General features: G+C 49.3%; 1 protein-coding gene and 1 pseudogene across 1 annotated transcript in view; one reads left to right on the forward strand and one right to left on the reverse strand.

Moving 5' to 3' along the window:
* The window catches only part of LOC119318808 (putative serpin-Z12), a 74822-nt gene extending 58900 nt beyond the window's left edge, over positions 1 to 15922 (reverse strand). The window contains exons 1-3 of the mRNA XM_037593388.1: positions 15798 to 15922; positions 15234 to 15506; positions 9394 to 9925 (exon numbers count right to left, since the gene is read on the reverse strand). Coding sequence (XP_037449285.1) covers positions 9394 to 9925; positions 15234 to 15506; positions 15798 to 15922 — 930 coding nt within the window. The remainder of the gene's footprint in view (positions 1 to 9393; positions 9926 to 15233; positions 15507 to 15797) is intronic.
* Positions 785 to 5851, forward strand: LOC119318806 (annotated as a pseudogene).
* Positions 15923 to 16487: the final 565 nt, after the last annotated feature.

Consider the following 16487-nt stretch of genomic DNA (forward strand, 5'->3'; position numbering starts at 1 on the left):
TCGCGTGGTCAGGACGGCCGGCGGTATCCATGTTGGGCGTGAGCCTCATCCAGATGGATTGCTATTAAATTCCGCAATCTTTTTGTAATCCGAAAGATTGACACGAATAAAAATAGATCGTACCTTAAAACGCAATTAAACCATGCTAATAATTTTTATTATCTTTTGAAGACGATTTTGTAATAATTTTCACTATTACTAAGTACAAAAGATTGCGTCGAATAAAAAATTGGCGATGATGATGATACCATCACGAGATCGATGGCCATGGCAAGGACCACCGGCCGTATCCAGCGTTGGACAATGCGTCGGCGGCCAGATGGATTTCAAATGGACTCGGCCGCTTCTCAGGCTGGTCATAGTGGGGAGTAACTTAGACTAGTAACATACATATGTTACTAGTCTATGTTACTACCTTCATAGTGGGTAGTGTCATAGGTGTGGTAACATAGTTGCCTTCATCTATTACTTTGTAGACTCATTATGCATTGGAAACCGCTATGTGATGGTAACATATTATGTTACTCTATTTGCCTCTCTCCTCATTAACTACTTGCCACATCATCATTTTTGCTTATGTTGCATCTATGTTACTATCTATGTTACTCCCACTATGACCAGCCTCAGCATCCCTCCAAACCTGCATGCGTGCGCATGCATTCATGTAACCCGATCTCCACCTCACTCCACCACCACAGTCCACAGCCCTTCGCTATAATTGCCTGCCGTGGCCGATCCTACTCGCAGCACAATACGCAGCTGAAGCCGCCCACACCTCATCTCCATGGCGGGCATGCTCTGCGTTGCTCTCCTCCTCACGTCCCTGATCTGGTCAGCCGCGCCCACGGCCGGCTTGGCCGGAGATGGCCGCCGGCAGCAGCAGCTAACCGCGCTGTCGCCGAGGGGCTGGAACTCGTACGACTCCTTCTCGTGGATCATCGACGAGGCCGCGTTCCTCGACAACGCGCGGATCATGGCCAACAGGCTGCTCCCGCATGGATACCAGGTATCACACACCAAGCCCTTCATAGTTTTTTTTTTCATTCAAGTATGGATGATCATACTGCATTTCTTCTCTGTTGCGGCATGACATAACATTAGATGATGCACCGTGCACGCAGTACGCAGTGATAGACTTCCTGTGGTACCGGAGGATCGCCGCCGGCTCGGGGGTGGGCGCGTACGGCTTCGACAGCATGGACCAGTGGGGGCGCCCGTACCCTGACCCCCAGAGGTTCCCGTCGGGCCGAGGTGGCGGAGGGTTCAGGCCGATCGCCGATAAGGTCCATGCCATGGGCCTCAAGTTCGGAATCCACCTCATGAACGGGATCAGCACCCAGGCCGTCAACGCCAACATGCCCATCCTCGACGTCCGCACGGTACTCCTCTCCATCTTGATTCCTTTTTTTTTCTTTTATTGTTACTTTTGGAGTAGTAGCTGGTTTTGTCTTCAGGTTTGGGTTGCTTACCACATGTTCCACGTGGTCTTCCAGAATAGCTGAACTTTGCTTCGTCTTGAAGTTTTTTGTAGTTATCATTTTGCAGTATTTTGGTACAATCTTTCACGTCCAAAAATATATACATATTTTCATATGTTGCTATCTATCTATTCTTCAATTCTATCATTATCTTCTTTCTAATTCTAGTATATAAGAGTGAAATTTGGAGATCCAACGGATCCCACCCGCTCATCCACGTCAATCCAAAAACCTATGTTGATTTGATGTTTAGTGCTAAGCATGTTTAGCATGCTCAATATTACATTTACTTCCCCCCAAAAATATTATAGTTATTTAGTATTATTACTATCCAATTATTATTGTTCAGTAATTATTACTATCCAATTATGTCCATGTAATAATAGTTGCTATCTAATTATCTCCAAACAGCACATAATCTTGTTATACCTACCATATTTTTGTAGACAAGTATATACACAACAGCTTGGATCAAATCGTCCTCTTAACTAGAAAGTAAGGTTGGCCTTTCTCATCATGAAAGTAGTAGGGTTTTTTTTTTTTGAAGGGGCATGACAGTAGTAGTTGCTTGAGCGGAGTAAGTTACCTCGTTACAGCTATACAAGAAAGAGATCTTAGTGTGTGTTTTTTTGCAATTTTTATTCAGGGAAAAGCCTATGTAGAGAATGGCCGACAATGGAGGGCGCGTGACATAGGCCTCACCCACAGGACATGTGCGTGGATGCCGAAAGGATTTATGAGTGTACATACGGACCTGGGAGCTGGACGAGCATTCCTAAGGTCTCTCTATCGACAGTATGCCGACTGGGGCGTCGATTTCGGTAAGCAGAACTTCATACTAATTTTCAGTTACATTATTCTGAATTTCAGAAGTGGATTGCAGTCCTTAGAACTGAAATCTCAGCAAATGGTAACATAATGCACCAAACTGTTCTGCTTGCAGTGAAGCTAGATTGCATCTTCGGCACGGATTACAGCCCGAAGGAGATTGTGACCGTCTCAGAGGTATGAACTAATGTAGCCCTCCATTCTAGAATCAGCTACATCACAATTGGCGATCTGTTGAGATCAACTCATGGGAAATACACATTGCGTTTTGCAGATCCTGAAAGAGCTTGAGAGACCAGTCGTCCTATCCATCTGCCCCGGAACCGCTGTCACTCCAGCATTAGCTGAGAATATCACACAACATGTTGACATGTACAGGGTAACAGGAGATGACTGGGACAGCTGGAAAGATGTTCGCCCACATTTCGATGTCGCCAGGTAGATTCCGTTTAAGTATAAGCTCCTCACACAATTCTAGAAACACGGCAACTGCTGCTTGTCGTTTGCAGTACAACCAATCTACTTTATCTTCTTTTTCACCGCGCATATAATATATAGATCATTTGCTGCTGCGAATAAGATTGGCGCCCCTGGATTGCGAGGGAGGTCCTGGCCAAACTTAGACATGCTTCCATTTGGCTGGCTTACTGATGCAGGTGATCATCCATACCATAACTTCATGGCACTTTCCTTTTGTAATGCACGACTCGGTTCTACTTTTCATGTGCATCGGTGTGACTAAGGGCATGTACAATTAGGGCTGGACACGAGCCGAGCCGAGCCGAGTTCGGTCCGAGCCTGGATTTGGCTCGCCATGAACGAGCCATGCTCGGCTCGGCTCGCTAGTTGAACGAGCCCGCATCTGGAGGCTCGGCTCGTCTTGCCTATGGCTCGGTCCAGCCCGAGCAGCTCGTTTTGCCTCTGGAGGCTGGGTGCGTGGGCGTACGGGCGCCTCAGGCGAGGTTGGCTTGACGGCGTTGAGGGGAGCACGACAGAGACGTGCCGGCGTGGCGAGGTCGGGCGTCTGGTGCGTCGAACGCAGGTGGCTAGCCTCCGTAGCAGTTGATCTTGCTTCCTCTCGTACGTGTGCATCCAGCCAACTCCAGGATTCAATCAACGTGCTTCAAGTTTTGTACTTGTGTCCAAGAATCAATCAACAGGCTGGTGATGCGTGCGTGCGCTGCGGCCGCTGGATGCGCTCGTGCGTGCCGACACCGGTGGCAGGATGCGTCGTGGTGGCATGCAGGAAATAGCTTGGCGAGAAGCGTGGGACGGCGGCGGCGGCGGCGGCGAACCCTAGCGGGAGGAGACAGTGGAGACGACGCGACTCGCTGGGTTGGGCTGGTTGCGCTCCTCTGCTGGGCTGCGTGATTGCGTCGCGTCCTGGGCTTCGGCTTCGGACGAGCCACCGAGCTGGACCGGGCCAAAACAGGCTCGGCTCGGTCGGCCAACGGGCCCATTTCACGTGGCTCGGCTCGGCCTATTTAGCTCTCGGGCCGAGCTGGAGCGAGCTCCGAGCCGAGCCCATTAGCCCGTTCGGACGTCCAGCCCCACGTACAATGGTTGATAAGATAGTCTTATATTAAGTTTTGCATGTAATTTAGAGATGACAAAGAAAAATGTCTACAATGGGTCATCTCTTAGCCCTATCTTCAATAAGTAGCAATTCCTAAAAATGTGGTGAGACATATTGTGCTAAGAGATCATCTCTTGTCTTATCTTAAATAAGAGAAGACAAGCCTTCTCTTATGAGTTCTCTCTTCTCCACCTCATCATTTATCCTACGTGGCACCCCTAAGATAGCACCATTGTACATGCCCTAATCGTTCAAAAATTTCTGATCTTTCTCTCATACAGGTGCTAATCAGGGACCTCACAGAACCACTAGCCTTACATTTGACGAACAAACAACACAGGTTTGCAATTGAAGAAACTTCATCTCTGTTTCCAAGTTGGAAGCCGAAGTCTTAAACCTTTGAACACATTTTTGCAGATGGTACTTTGGTCAATGGCTAAATCACCGCTCATGTATGGTGGGGACTTGAGGCGTCTCGATGATCGCACATTCAATCTAATTACCCACCCTACTACTGAAGATAAATCACCACACCAGAAACAACATGGAGGTGAACTAAATATTAGTTGGAGTCCGGAGATTCCTGCTGCAATATATACTGCACAACGAGCTAACCTGTGGGTATTTTTTTTCAGTTTGGTTATATTCATAGTGAAAGGGCTTCAAAGCCAGATGAACAATCCGATCTTTCAAAGTCTGGCTATCCGATGGACGTGACAAACAATGGTGGAATGGTTCTTGGTCTCAGTACATGCAGCGATAAGAGCCCCGGTGGATGGCACAGTTCCTCAGAAGATCGCATTTGCAGAAGCTATGGAATCCAGAATGGCAATGCCTCGTTTTGCATATCCAAAGCAAAACTACTTCCAACATCGTAAGTGGCGTGTGACAAAACAATGCATTAAAGGAAGCAGTCCTAATCTTTTGAATTATATGTATGATCCACACATATTATTTTTATGCAGGGATGGAGTTACCATGAGCAGCGAGGAAGACCAAGCAAAGTTTCATCTGGCAGATATTGACACCGATGATGGTTGCTTGGATGCATCTGTCAGTCCATGGCGAACAAGCTCAGCGAGCCAAACTCCCATGTTCTCGGCCTGCGAACGGCATACAAAGCAGTAAGTTCAGCCCACACATTGATATCCTGGTAAGAGAAACGGGATCCATGTAGAGTGAGGCTGAAATGCAGAAATTTGTGGAGCATTTTGTGTCATGAAATTGCTATTTAGCTGCCATAATAACCAAAAAATGGACATTTGATCATTTAACTTTGGAAATGAACTTAAGGCATGGTTGATCATTTTTTGCCGATAACAATGGCAGGCCTGGGAGCTAACAGAGAATGGACAGCTTGTAAGCAGTTACTCAGGATTGTGTGCTACAATGCAGTCCAGCAAGGAAGGAGGTACAAGTTATTCTACACCGATTCACCATAAATTAATCGCTATTTTTACGTAAGTAACACTTCTGTTTGACGCGACAGAGAATGAAACTACCGGAGCACGAGCATGGACAGCAATTGGAGACAAAGGTACTTTTATCTGAGCAGCATGCTTCTTTGCCAATGCACACTTGGCGAATAAGCGTCCCTTTTCTTTGGCTGATTCTTCTTCTTGCATGGAAGCAGGAGAGATCTACGTGGCCATCTTCAACCTCGACACTGCAAGGAGGAAGATCACTGTAAGCGTGCCGGATCTAGAAAAGGTTGTCCGGAGAAAGTTGGCAAGGTGCACCTGCACAGAAGTCTGGAGTAGAAAAAGATGGAGTGTGATGAAGGGGGGCATCTCAGCGGTGGTGACCTCACATGGCTCCATGTTGTTTGAAATCCGGTGTTGAGGTCTCTCTAATAATGTTCACCTGTTCAACTTGGAAGCATAGAATGATTGGAGTGTAAATTCTCTAGTTGTTTGTCGATCCTTTGTAGAACATACTTCTAATAAGGTAAGCATTTTAATTCATATTAGCAACGTGTGTGTGCAGTGCATGTGTTGACAAAGTAGACTAAATTCCAAAATCCGGGCAGGCGTAGCTGAAAATCTACCCATGGATGCAACACACTGATAAACAAAACGAATTGTCATATGAACCTTGAAAGCAAACCCGTAAAATATCCATCCTTCAATTTCAGGTCAAAGCAATATAGAGATATTGGTAAAAGAAAACTGAACATTTTTATTATGCAATTCTGAGGCCAGTCGCCAGTGTCAATGTGAGTACACCATCCAAGAAAGCACATAATTTTGTTTCTAAAAATGACAACAAAGATATATAGTATCCAAGAATATCGCATGCTGCGCTAGATTTTAGGCGGTTACACAGCCAATCAAGTTGGACAAAACCCAGATCACATCTACTAAAGATATTACCTGCACCATACCAAGCTCGCAGCCAATGTTCCAAAAATACTACCAAAGTGATGTAACTTCGCAATAGAGTTGTTGATGTTGCTATACTGACCGTGGACATTGGGATGGACAACACATCATGGGCTATCACTGAGAGCGTTGGGGTACTTGGCATTGTTAAGCTTCCGCCACTTCAGAATGTCAAATTCTGAGATGCGTTGGATGAGGGTTTCTTCGAAATGCTGATATAGTCCATAACAAACTGTTAAATATGTGACACCTTTTATCTGAAGCACAGCCAATACTATCCCTAGTAATAAAAGGTATAGCAAGTTTACCGATGAAACAAAAATGGTACTGTGATTTTATAACATCAATATGAAATTTAAAAGCAACCCCTTGCCAAAGTAAAAAACAAAAGGGTATCTTGACGTTGAATGGGATAAGATGGCTCCAGTACCATGTGGATCGGTTTTTTTTGGTGAATGTACATGAGAAATATTCCTAAAATTTGAAACCCAGTATCTAGGATGGTTTCAAATCAAGCAACCAATCACATGGATGGCCTTTCCCTCGGATATCTCTTGGTACAAGCAGCTGAACACATTATACTGCGAAGCAGTTCAGAACAGAGCACCCTATCAAGAAGCTACTTGCCAAAAGCTTAACTCTGGCTCACTTGACATGGCCCGTTTCTGAATTGCTTTGTATTTGGATTGCTTGCAAAGTTTGAATTGGGTAATATATATTGGGTTTTATCTCGGAGGCGCCAACTGGTCACAACGCACTTAACATTGGCTTGCTTGAACTAGCCATTTCTGAATTGTTTGCAGAATCTCTACATGACTCTCTTGCAGAGTTTCAGATTTGCACTCTCTTGGGTTATTCACAGAGGAGCCAAATGCTTCCAGAGCATCGAGGGAAAACCCTGTTCTATTCGGAGCAATAGCATGCATGCTTATTCCTTCGCTAGAGCAACTTCCGTACAAGCAACTTATCGTTCGCACTGGTCCTGGTGTATGTATGCCTTGTAAAGCAACTTATATGTAGAAGTATTGAGCACTACACCTTTCTTAATCATAGTATCCAACAGCCGATGCTCCCAGCCGCCGCGTCGTCCGCTCGGGCGACTCGGGAGGCGACTAGGGTTCCCACCTAGCGGCTAGCGCCGCCACCCCCTGCCTCCTCCCCCCCTCATCACCACCCGAGGAGGCCGCCAGCAAGCCTGTGCGGTCACCGGTGACGGTGGCGTCGAGGCCCTGCTCGCTCCGTTCCTGGCGGAGGACGGCGGATCTGGGGCGGCGGCCCTTCATGGCGCGGCGGCGGCGCCCTCCCGGCTGGCGGCGTCCGCGGGGGATCCTGGCCGGTGTTCCCGACCACGCGGGTGGTGGCTGCGGCGTGGAGACCCCCCTCCTCATCGGATCTGAGGTTCGGCTCCCCTTCCCTTTGGCTCCTCATCCTCGCCGGTTTCAGCAGCTTCGGTCGCCGGCTAGGTGTGGATGGATGCCCGGTGGTGTGGTTTTGGGACCGTGGGAAACCATCGGTCGGCTGGTCCGGCCCGGCGGCAGCGACGCCCTTGGGCGCCGCCCTTCCTCATTGCAGGTGCAGCCAAGGTCCCATCCCAATCCACCCCCGTTCCCCTCCCGGGTGAAAGCCCAAAATCCTTCTTGGATTGGGCGGTGACGGCGTGCTGCGCGTCGTGTCTTCCTTGGAGGTGCCGCCTGGGGAGCGTGCGTTCGGGTGAGGGGCGGCAAAGGTGGAGTTTTGGGCGGCTCTGGTTATCCGGTGGCAGTGGGGAGGTCTGGTTCGTCCTCATCGCTCTGCAGCCTCTCCTGATGTCCTTGCTGCTTGTTCTTCAGTGGCTGCTCCCGGTGGCTTTCCCGCTGTCTTTCAGGTGTCCTTGGTTGCGCCGGTGTGTCAGATGAGGTGTGCTTATGTCCTAGGAGGTGTGCTCTGTGCCTGTTCCAGGACTCGAGGTCGACATCTCTCCTGCTCTAGGGAGAGCGTCTCTCATGTCCGTCGGCGGCGCCTTTCGATCCAAGGCGAGAGGGTAGGGTCCCTCTACGGCGAGAGCAAAGGAAGATGATTTGTTTCCTCCAACCTTGGACTCAGTCATGTCCACAACTCCACTCTGTTTCGGCAGGTCCTCGTCGTGTTCATGTTGGTCGCAATCCTTGGTTCTTGTTTGCTGCGGTCTGCGGCGTGTACTAGTTTGGGCTTTCTCTTCTTTGTGTTGTGAGCTTGTATACTGCGTTGAGTTGTAAGCTTCCTAGGGTCCTCCTTTGTTTCGTTCGGCCGATGTGCTTGATGTGGTGTTGTAATTCCTGGCCGGTTGATGGCTTTGTTAATTCAAAGCCGGGCTCATCGCGAGCCTTCGTTCTAAAAAAAACAGCCGATCTGCTTCCATAGGCAAGCGGTTCATGCAGAGCATTGTGTTCAATGAAGATAGCAGCAATCACAATATCAGTTGGGCCTTAGAGACGCAATCACAAAATGCGTACATATCGATGAGACACTCTTGCATCGCATAATTCGATTTGAATCCCAATTCTTCCGTCTTCTGTGCAGATTCAGCTTTCTCCCTAAGGCTTGCTTTCACACCAAACGTCAGGTGGGTAGGCCTCTCCTTGGATTGCAATAAACTCTTGAACACCTGCTCCATCTTATCGGATGTCTGCTTCCGCCCATATGAATCTGCGTGTGTAATGAATTCGATCACATCTACGGATTCCATCTGTTTGATCATGCCATTCTTCCCATATCCGTCAATCACTCCATTATATGCGTAGATATGAGGCTGGGTTTTCTCCCAGATTCTTGAAAAAATGATGTCCACCTGTTTCGTGTCGCTAGCCTGAGCACATACCCTCAAGAGGATGTTGTATATGTCACAATATTTGGCTGGTATCTCTCCATGCCCTTCATCTTGTCAAAATAGCTGAGTGCTTTCATGAAAGCCTTACTCTTGTCTAGTGAATGCAGATGAGACCGACTAGGGAAGTGTATACCGAAGTGTCCGGCTTGCACCCGGTGTTGCACATCTCAAAGAAGAGCCACATGACCATCCGTATCTGACCCTCCCTTTTCCATCACATATATTCAGTTAGCCAGCAAGAGGATTAACCACTATGGGATTAACCACATGACCCAGGAATAACACTGTGCTTGTGCTCTCCTCAACCACGGCAAATAAGAAGGGCCGATCCGCCACAAAATCCACGGCAGACGAAACACTCTCAGTCATGAATACGACGGCCGTGGCTGCAGCGGCCACCGTGCCTAGCTCGTCCACCTCAATGGTGGCCTTATGGTACACCCCGGTGATGGAGAGCTCATCCCCGCCACTCACCATGCCTGAGAAGTTGCCCCTATTGAAAGCCCTGGTGACACCAAGCTTCTGCATGTCCGACGACGCCTCGAACTCGAACGTGAACTTAAACTTGGGGACCATGAACTGTCCGATTGGAACCTTCTGTGCCGGCGTGTGCTTCTTGATGAACTCCGGCATCGACACCGCCTTGTCGTAGAGATCGGCGAGACTGAGAGTGTCGCTGTCTGGGAGAAGGATAAGCATGTAGAATGCAGCTTGCGGATCCACTTCATTCTTGTAGGGCAGCTTGAGGGCCCTGAATCCTTGGTAGAGCGCGATGTACTGTGACTGGTCTGTCTTCATGGACGGCACGCGCACGGTGCTGTGTTAACACTCACACAACAATTCTCTCAACTAGTCTCCATTATCACCAATTCGAGCTACAATTCATGAATCCATGGGTGGGGATCGGAGGAGGAGGAAGGATTAGCTGTTACAACACGGAAGAGTAAAGTAGCTTTCCAGCCAGCCATTCGCCAGCCACTCACGCGTTATCGACGGGCTTAAGTACAGTGCCCACATGGGCCCATTCCGGGCCAGCTAGCCGAGCCGGCAGGCGAGGCTGCCTTCTGGGCCGGCCCACTACTTGCGCTTGTTCGTCTGGAGCTTCAGTGCCTTGCTCGTTGCCGCTGACAATCCCTCCCCTGCTAGAAACGGCTTGCCCCCAAGCCGGTGCTCGTGGAAATTTTTGCTTGAGCTGCACCTTGTCTTCCCATGTTGCCATCTCAACCGGAGTGTCCCTCTACTTCACCAGCACTTGTACCAGAGAATTCGAGCTGCGACGCACCACTCGTTGCAATACTTGTTCTGGGAATGAATTGAAATTGCATATCAGGAGAGGGAAGCTCGGGCAGTACCTCGTGCGCTGGGTGATTACCTTCTGCAGAAGAGAGACATGAAATACCAGGTGCACACGGCTGGTGATCGATATGCCACCTCGCCCACGCGCTCGACCACTTCAAAAGGGCCGTAGAATATGAATGCCAACTTGTGATTCGCCCTCGGAGCGACAGAAGACTGAAGATATGGCTGTAGCTTCAGAAAAACAGAGTCACCAACTTCAAACACCCGCTCAGAACGATGCTTATCGGCCTGTGTTTTCATGCGCTGTTGCGCTCGCAGCAAATGTTGACGCACTGAACCCAGAATCACTTGGCGATCATCTAGTCACTGTTGCAGATCAGCTTTGCACTGTATATTCTCTGCTGTCAAGCCAAAATGACGTGGTTCGTGACCATAGATGATTTCAAATGGTGTCTTGCCCGTGGCCGAGTGCCAATTCGTATTATACCAGTACTCGCACAGTGGTATCCATCTAGCCCAGTGAGAGGGGTGAGCACTGACAAAACACCTCAGGAAGCATTCCACTTGCTGGTTAACTCGCTCCGTCTGCCCATCCGTTTGAGGATGACGTGTTGTACTCATACGCAACATAACGCTAGCTTTCTGAAAAAGTTCCTTCTAGAATTGACTTGTAAATATACGATCTCTGTCAGAGACAATCGAACGAGGCATTCCATGCAAGCGATAGACTGTGTTGAGAAAAGCCTCAGCCACTGTAACTGCAGTGAACGGGTGGTGCAATGGAACAAAGTGGCCATACTTAGAAAGTTTGTCAATGATCACCATCAAGCAGTTATACTGTCCAGAAACTGGCAACCCTTCGACAAAATTCATAGTCATCATCTCCCAGGGCAAGTCAGGCACAGGTAAAGGATGTAATAAACCCGGGTAAGGGACTCGCTCAGGTTTTGCTTGCTGGCATATGATGCAGTTTTTGACATACTGTTTTTAAAACTGCGCATACCTTGCCAACGAAAAAGCTGACTGACACGCTTAAAAGTGATTGGAAAACCTGAGTGGCCCCCAATTGGACTGTCATGGAACACATTCACAATAGTGTGTTGCAACTTTGAATCTGCACCTACCCAGATATATTTGTCCACTCGTAGAAATCCAGACTTCAAAGAGAATTTGTTGTCATACTCACCAGAAGAAGAAAGCTTCTGCAACAGGTCAGTGGAAAATTTGTCTTGTGAGTAGCTGAGAGCAATATCAGCAAGCCAAGTTGGTTGGACAGTTGAGATGGGAAACAATTCAGGCATAGTTTCAGAAGGAGTGTGTGGTTTTCTGCACAAGGAGTCTGCAGCATTATTCTCCACTCCTTTTTTATAGACAATGCAATACTGTAGTCCTAGTAGTTTAGTCAGGGCCTTCTGTTGCCACTTGGTATGAAGATGTTGCTCAGATAAACTGGCCAAACTGCGCTGGTCAGTTTTGATTATAAACTCTGACAATTGCAGGTACTGGCGCCAGTGTTCCACAGCCAGCAGGATTGCCAGATATTCTTTTTCATAAACCGATAGTGCTTGATTTCTTGGGCCCAAGGCCTTGCTCACATATGCCAGTGGGTGACCCTCCTACATCAGCACTGCACCTACCCCAGTGTCACAAGCGTCAGTCTCAATAACAAACTGCTTCGAGAAATCTGGGAGGGCCAGGACAGGTGTTGATATCAGGGCTTGTTTGAGGGCTGTAAAAGCTTGCTGTTCAACCTGTGTCCAGTGAAATGGCACACCTTTCTTGAGCAAATTTGTAAGTGGCTTGCTAATAAGACCATAGTGGGCTATGAATTTTCTGTAATATCCAGCTTGACCCAAAACAACTGACTTCCTTAGCAGACACATGCACTGGCCACTGCTCAATACAAGCAATCTTTTCAGGGTCAGTTGCAACCCCTTGGCTACTGATGATGTGGCCCAAATAGCCAATCTATGTTTGAGCAAATGCACACTTAGATAACTTCAGTTTCCACTGATGTTCTTGCAGTAACTGCAGCACTCTTGCCAGGTGTTCCAAATGGAGAGCATAAGTGGCACTGAAAATCAATATGTCATCAAAAATGAGATGGCAAATTCCCTAAGACAGGGAGATAGAGTATCATTCATAGCAAAATGAAATGTATTTGGACCACCAGTTAGACCAAATGATAGGACCAGGAACTCAAAATGCCCAAAGTGTGTTTGAAATGATGTTTTATGTTCTTCTCCAGGAGCTAGTTGAATTTGGTGGTAACCAGCTCTGAGATCGAGCTTGGAAAACCAACAGGACCCAGCTAGCTCGTCAAGCAGCTCATCAATAACAGGAATAGGGAATTTGCTCTTGATAGTTATTGCATTCAAATGCCTGTAATCAAAAATTGGCCTCCAGGTCTTATCTTTCTTCTGAACCATGATCATAGGTGATGAAAAAGCACTAGTGCTAGGCCTGATGATACCCGAGTCCAACATTTCCTTCACTTGCTTCTCCACCTCATCCTTGAGAGAAGGTGGAAGTCTGTATGGTCTAATAGACACAGGAGAAACACCTGGAATAAGGGGAATAGTGTGGTCATATTTCCTCCTAGGTGGGAGGCCAATGGGAGCTTCAAACACGAATGCATAAGTATTGAGAATTTCCTGAATTTCAGCAGGCAATTTAGTTTGTTCTGTGTTCTTGGACAAAAGCAGAGACGACAGTTCAATCATAGCTACAAAACTAGGAGTAGCATCTTCACCTAGTAATGTGATAGGAGTTCCATTTCTGTCAAAAGATAACCAGTGTTCAGCCCAATCCACTTGCATGGGGCTATGTGTGGCCAACCAGTCTAGACCCAGAATACCATTATAAGATCCCAGAGGAAAAATCTTAAAATCACTAGTGAACTTGTGCCCATCTACTGACCAAACTCCTGACAGCAGCTGTTGGTTGCAGGGAACTAAATTTCGATTTGCAACCTTGACCATCTTAACAGGCATATCAGCTACTCCTTTAATTTGGGCAGCAACTGCATAATCCAAGAAGGAGTGAGTACTTCCAGAATCCACAAGAAAAGTGAGCTTGTGCCCTTGCAACTGTACTGTCAGTGTCATTGTTGCAATTGCAGGAATAGATGGTTCTCCCAAAGCTGCAACAGAAATACAAATAGCATTGACTTCTCAAGTACTCTCAACTTTAGTATCGCTCGTATCTGCGGGCATATTCTGCACATACTCCAGCATTTCCTGCACAACGTGCAGTTGAACTTCCTGTTTACAATGGTGATCTCATGCCCAATGCTCTCCGCAAATGAAACAGAGTCCTTTAGATTTCCTATAGGCACGCAGGGCTGACCATCGGTCCTCAACTGGAGCTGGACGGCTTGATTCTGAAGCATGCCTGTCCTCCACTGTTTTACTGACAACAACACTGCGAGCTGGAGGAAGAAATTTTTTCTTGCTGTGAGCAACCGAACTAGCGGGAGCTGCTGGCTGAAATGAGTGATCTCCCAGTTCTTCAAACAGCAAGGCTAACGCATACGCTGCATCCAGGTCCGTTGGTTGCTGAATGCCCACCAGCAAGCGGATGGATGGTACTAACCCTTCCATGAATCTTGTGACATAATGGACTTGACTGGGATTGGGCTCATATGCGGACAACTGATCAAATAGCTCCGAGAAACGCTCCACGTAATCTTGTGTTGGTCTGACAAATGTTAAACATCTGCCTGAGGATATGCTGATGCTTATTGCGCCCGAAACGAGACTGCAGTAGCAAACAGAATTCAGGCCAAGCTACACCTGGAGCACGGCGCTGGACGGACTCCAACCAGCGAGCAACTGTTCCTTCAAACAGAGTGGTGGTGAAGGGAATCCACTGGTGCGCTGGTGTGTTCCAGAATCTGAAGTAGTCCTCACATCGCGACTGCCACAACTTGGGGTTAGATCCATCGAATTTGGGCAGTTCGATCCGAGGACTGAAACCAGAGGAATCCGCGGCGAAGGGGCGAAAAATTTCCGGTGCCTGATTCGGCTGCATGAGCACGATCTGGTCTTGTTGCATACCTCTTGCTTGTGGTGGAACGTACTTGGGCGTCGGAGGCCGTGGATCCACCTCCGGTCGGAGCCCTTCCTGGCTCGCCGTACCGCTTGCCAGAACCGCGAACTTGGTGGTGGCGGATGGGGGACCTTGAGAAGTTGGCGATGCGGGCGACGACGTAGCGCCGCGGTCCGCGGCCATCTCCCCGCGCAGCTCATCGATGTCGACTCCAAGGGACAACTTCACATCCTCGATTCGCCCTGATAGTTGGTCGAGTTTGGAGTCCAGCTTTGCTAGCGCGTACACCATCTCCTCGCTGCGCTCTGCTCTTGGCGAGGGCAGTGTCGAAGTAGGCGCGGAGGAGTTCGTAGACCGCCTACATCTCCGGCGAGATCCGCTCCATCGCCTCAGCTCGTCAGCGACTTGCCAGTCGCGTGTGGTGGTGATGGTGGGGCAGCTCCAGGGGGAACGGCTCTGATACCAGATTGTTAACACTCACACAACAATTCTCTCAACTAGTCTCCATTATCACCAATTCGAGCTACAATTGATGAATCCATGGGTGGGGATCAGAGGAGGAGGAAGGATTAGCTGTTACAACACGGAAGAGTAAAGTAGCTTTCCAGGCAGCCGTTCGCCAGCCACTCACGCGTTATGGACAGTCTTAAGTACAGTGCCCACATGGGCCAATCCGGGCCAGCCAGCGGAGCCGGAAGACGAGGCTGCCTCCTGGGCCGGCCCACTACTTGCGCTTGTTCGTCTGGAGCTTCGGTGCCTTGCTCGTTGCCGCTGACATGCTGCCGCCCGGGCTGTGGAACGGTGCTGTGAAGATGTCGAACGGTTGGGACCACGCTCCTTTGAAGTAGAGCGCGTTGGCGAGGACGACCGTCGTGGACGAGTGGACGGAGCCGAGAGGGAGGATGTCACGGATGAGCTGCTTCGTCATGTCCGACACGAAGGCGTTCACGCGCCGCCTCGCCTGCTCGGCCCCCAACACGAAGTCCACAGATTCCGTAGTGGCGCCGTAGCGCGACGCGCTGGTGGCCATGAACTCTGTCCTGAGCGCCCGCCTCCGGTCGACCCACACGCCGCAGGCGAAGGACGTCTGCGTCAGGCCGTTGAGCCTGCCCACAAGCTTGAACGCCGGCGCGCGGTGCAGCTCATCGAGCGATGCTGACCCGAGGAACCCCAGGAGCTCCCTGCGCGTCTCGCCTCGCGGGCTGGCGGCCACCAACACGAGCGTCGCGTGGATGGACAACGGTGAGACGACAAAGTTGCTCCCCGTTATGGCTGCCTCCCGGATACTGGCATCCCTGGCGAGAGGCAGGCCCGATGCTTTCCCGGCAGCATCGCTCGCTACCGCAGCCTCCTCCGCAGGGTGGCCACCGGGACGAGGAGGCGCGTCGGCGAACAGGGTAAAGCAGAGGCGCCATGCGGCGAACAGGGCCAAGCAGAGGAGGACGGCCTTCCCGGAGCGCGACATCGCCGGAATCGCCATGGATTCGTGGTAAGATTCAGATAGGATCTGGTGTCGAAGACGGTGCCGGCGGCGAGCTGAGCCCCTCCCTCTCGCGTGTGGGTTCGGTAGGGTTTGGTGAACAATGGACTGGCTTTGCCCATACTTGCTGGTAACATTTATCTAAAAAAATTATCTCAAAAAAATTATTAAAAAAAGTTTCTCAAAAAGAAAAAGAAAAATATCTCAAGCAAAACTCAACTCGAAAATAAAAATTTGCTGGCAACTCTAACCGGTCGGTGACCCATTTCGTCTGCCCACGTCCGTTTTGGTCGCCGTGGACAAAAATGCTGCCCCAACAAGCCGACCTATTCACAAAACGAGTCTGCTTTACGTCCGCGTGGACCCATTTCCAGCTCAAATTTTGGCCTCAAATGCGCCAGAGCGGACGCGCCGCGCGTCCGCTCGGTGTTCGCCGCGTCCCTACAAGGCAGCCGGTCAACTACCTCTCACGTCTTTATTAATGAGTCATGTTAGCGACAGTGAGTGTAGCCACCCTGCTGCTCCCCCGATGGTGAAAACCCTAGCCTAG

Source organism: Triticum dicoccoides, chromosome 6A, assembly GCF_002162155.2.
Source record: "Triticum dicoccoides isolate Atlit2015 ecotype Zavitan chromosome 6A, WEW_v2.0, whole genome shotgun sequence".
NCBI classification, from domain to species: domain Eukaryota; kingdom Viridiplantae; phylum Streptophyta; class Magnoliopsida; order Poales; family Poaceae; genus Triticum; species Triticum dicoccoides.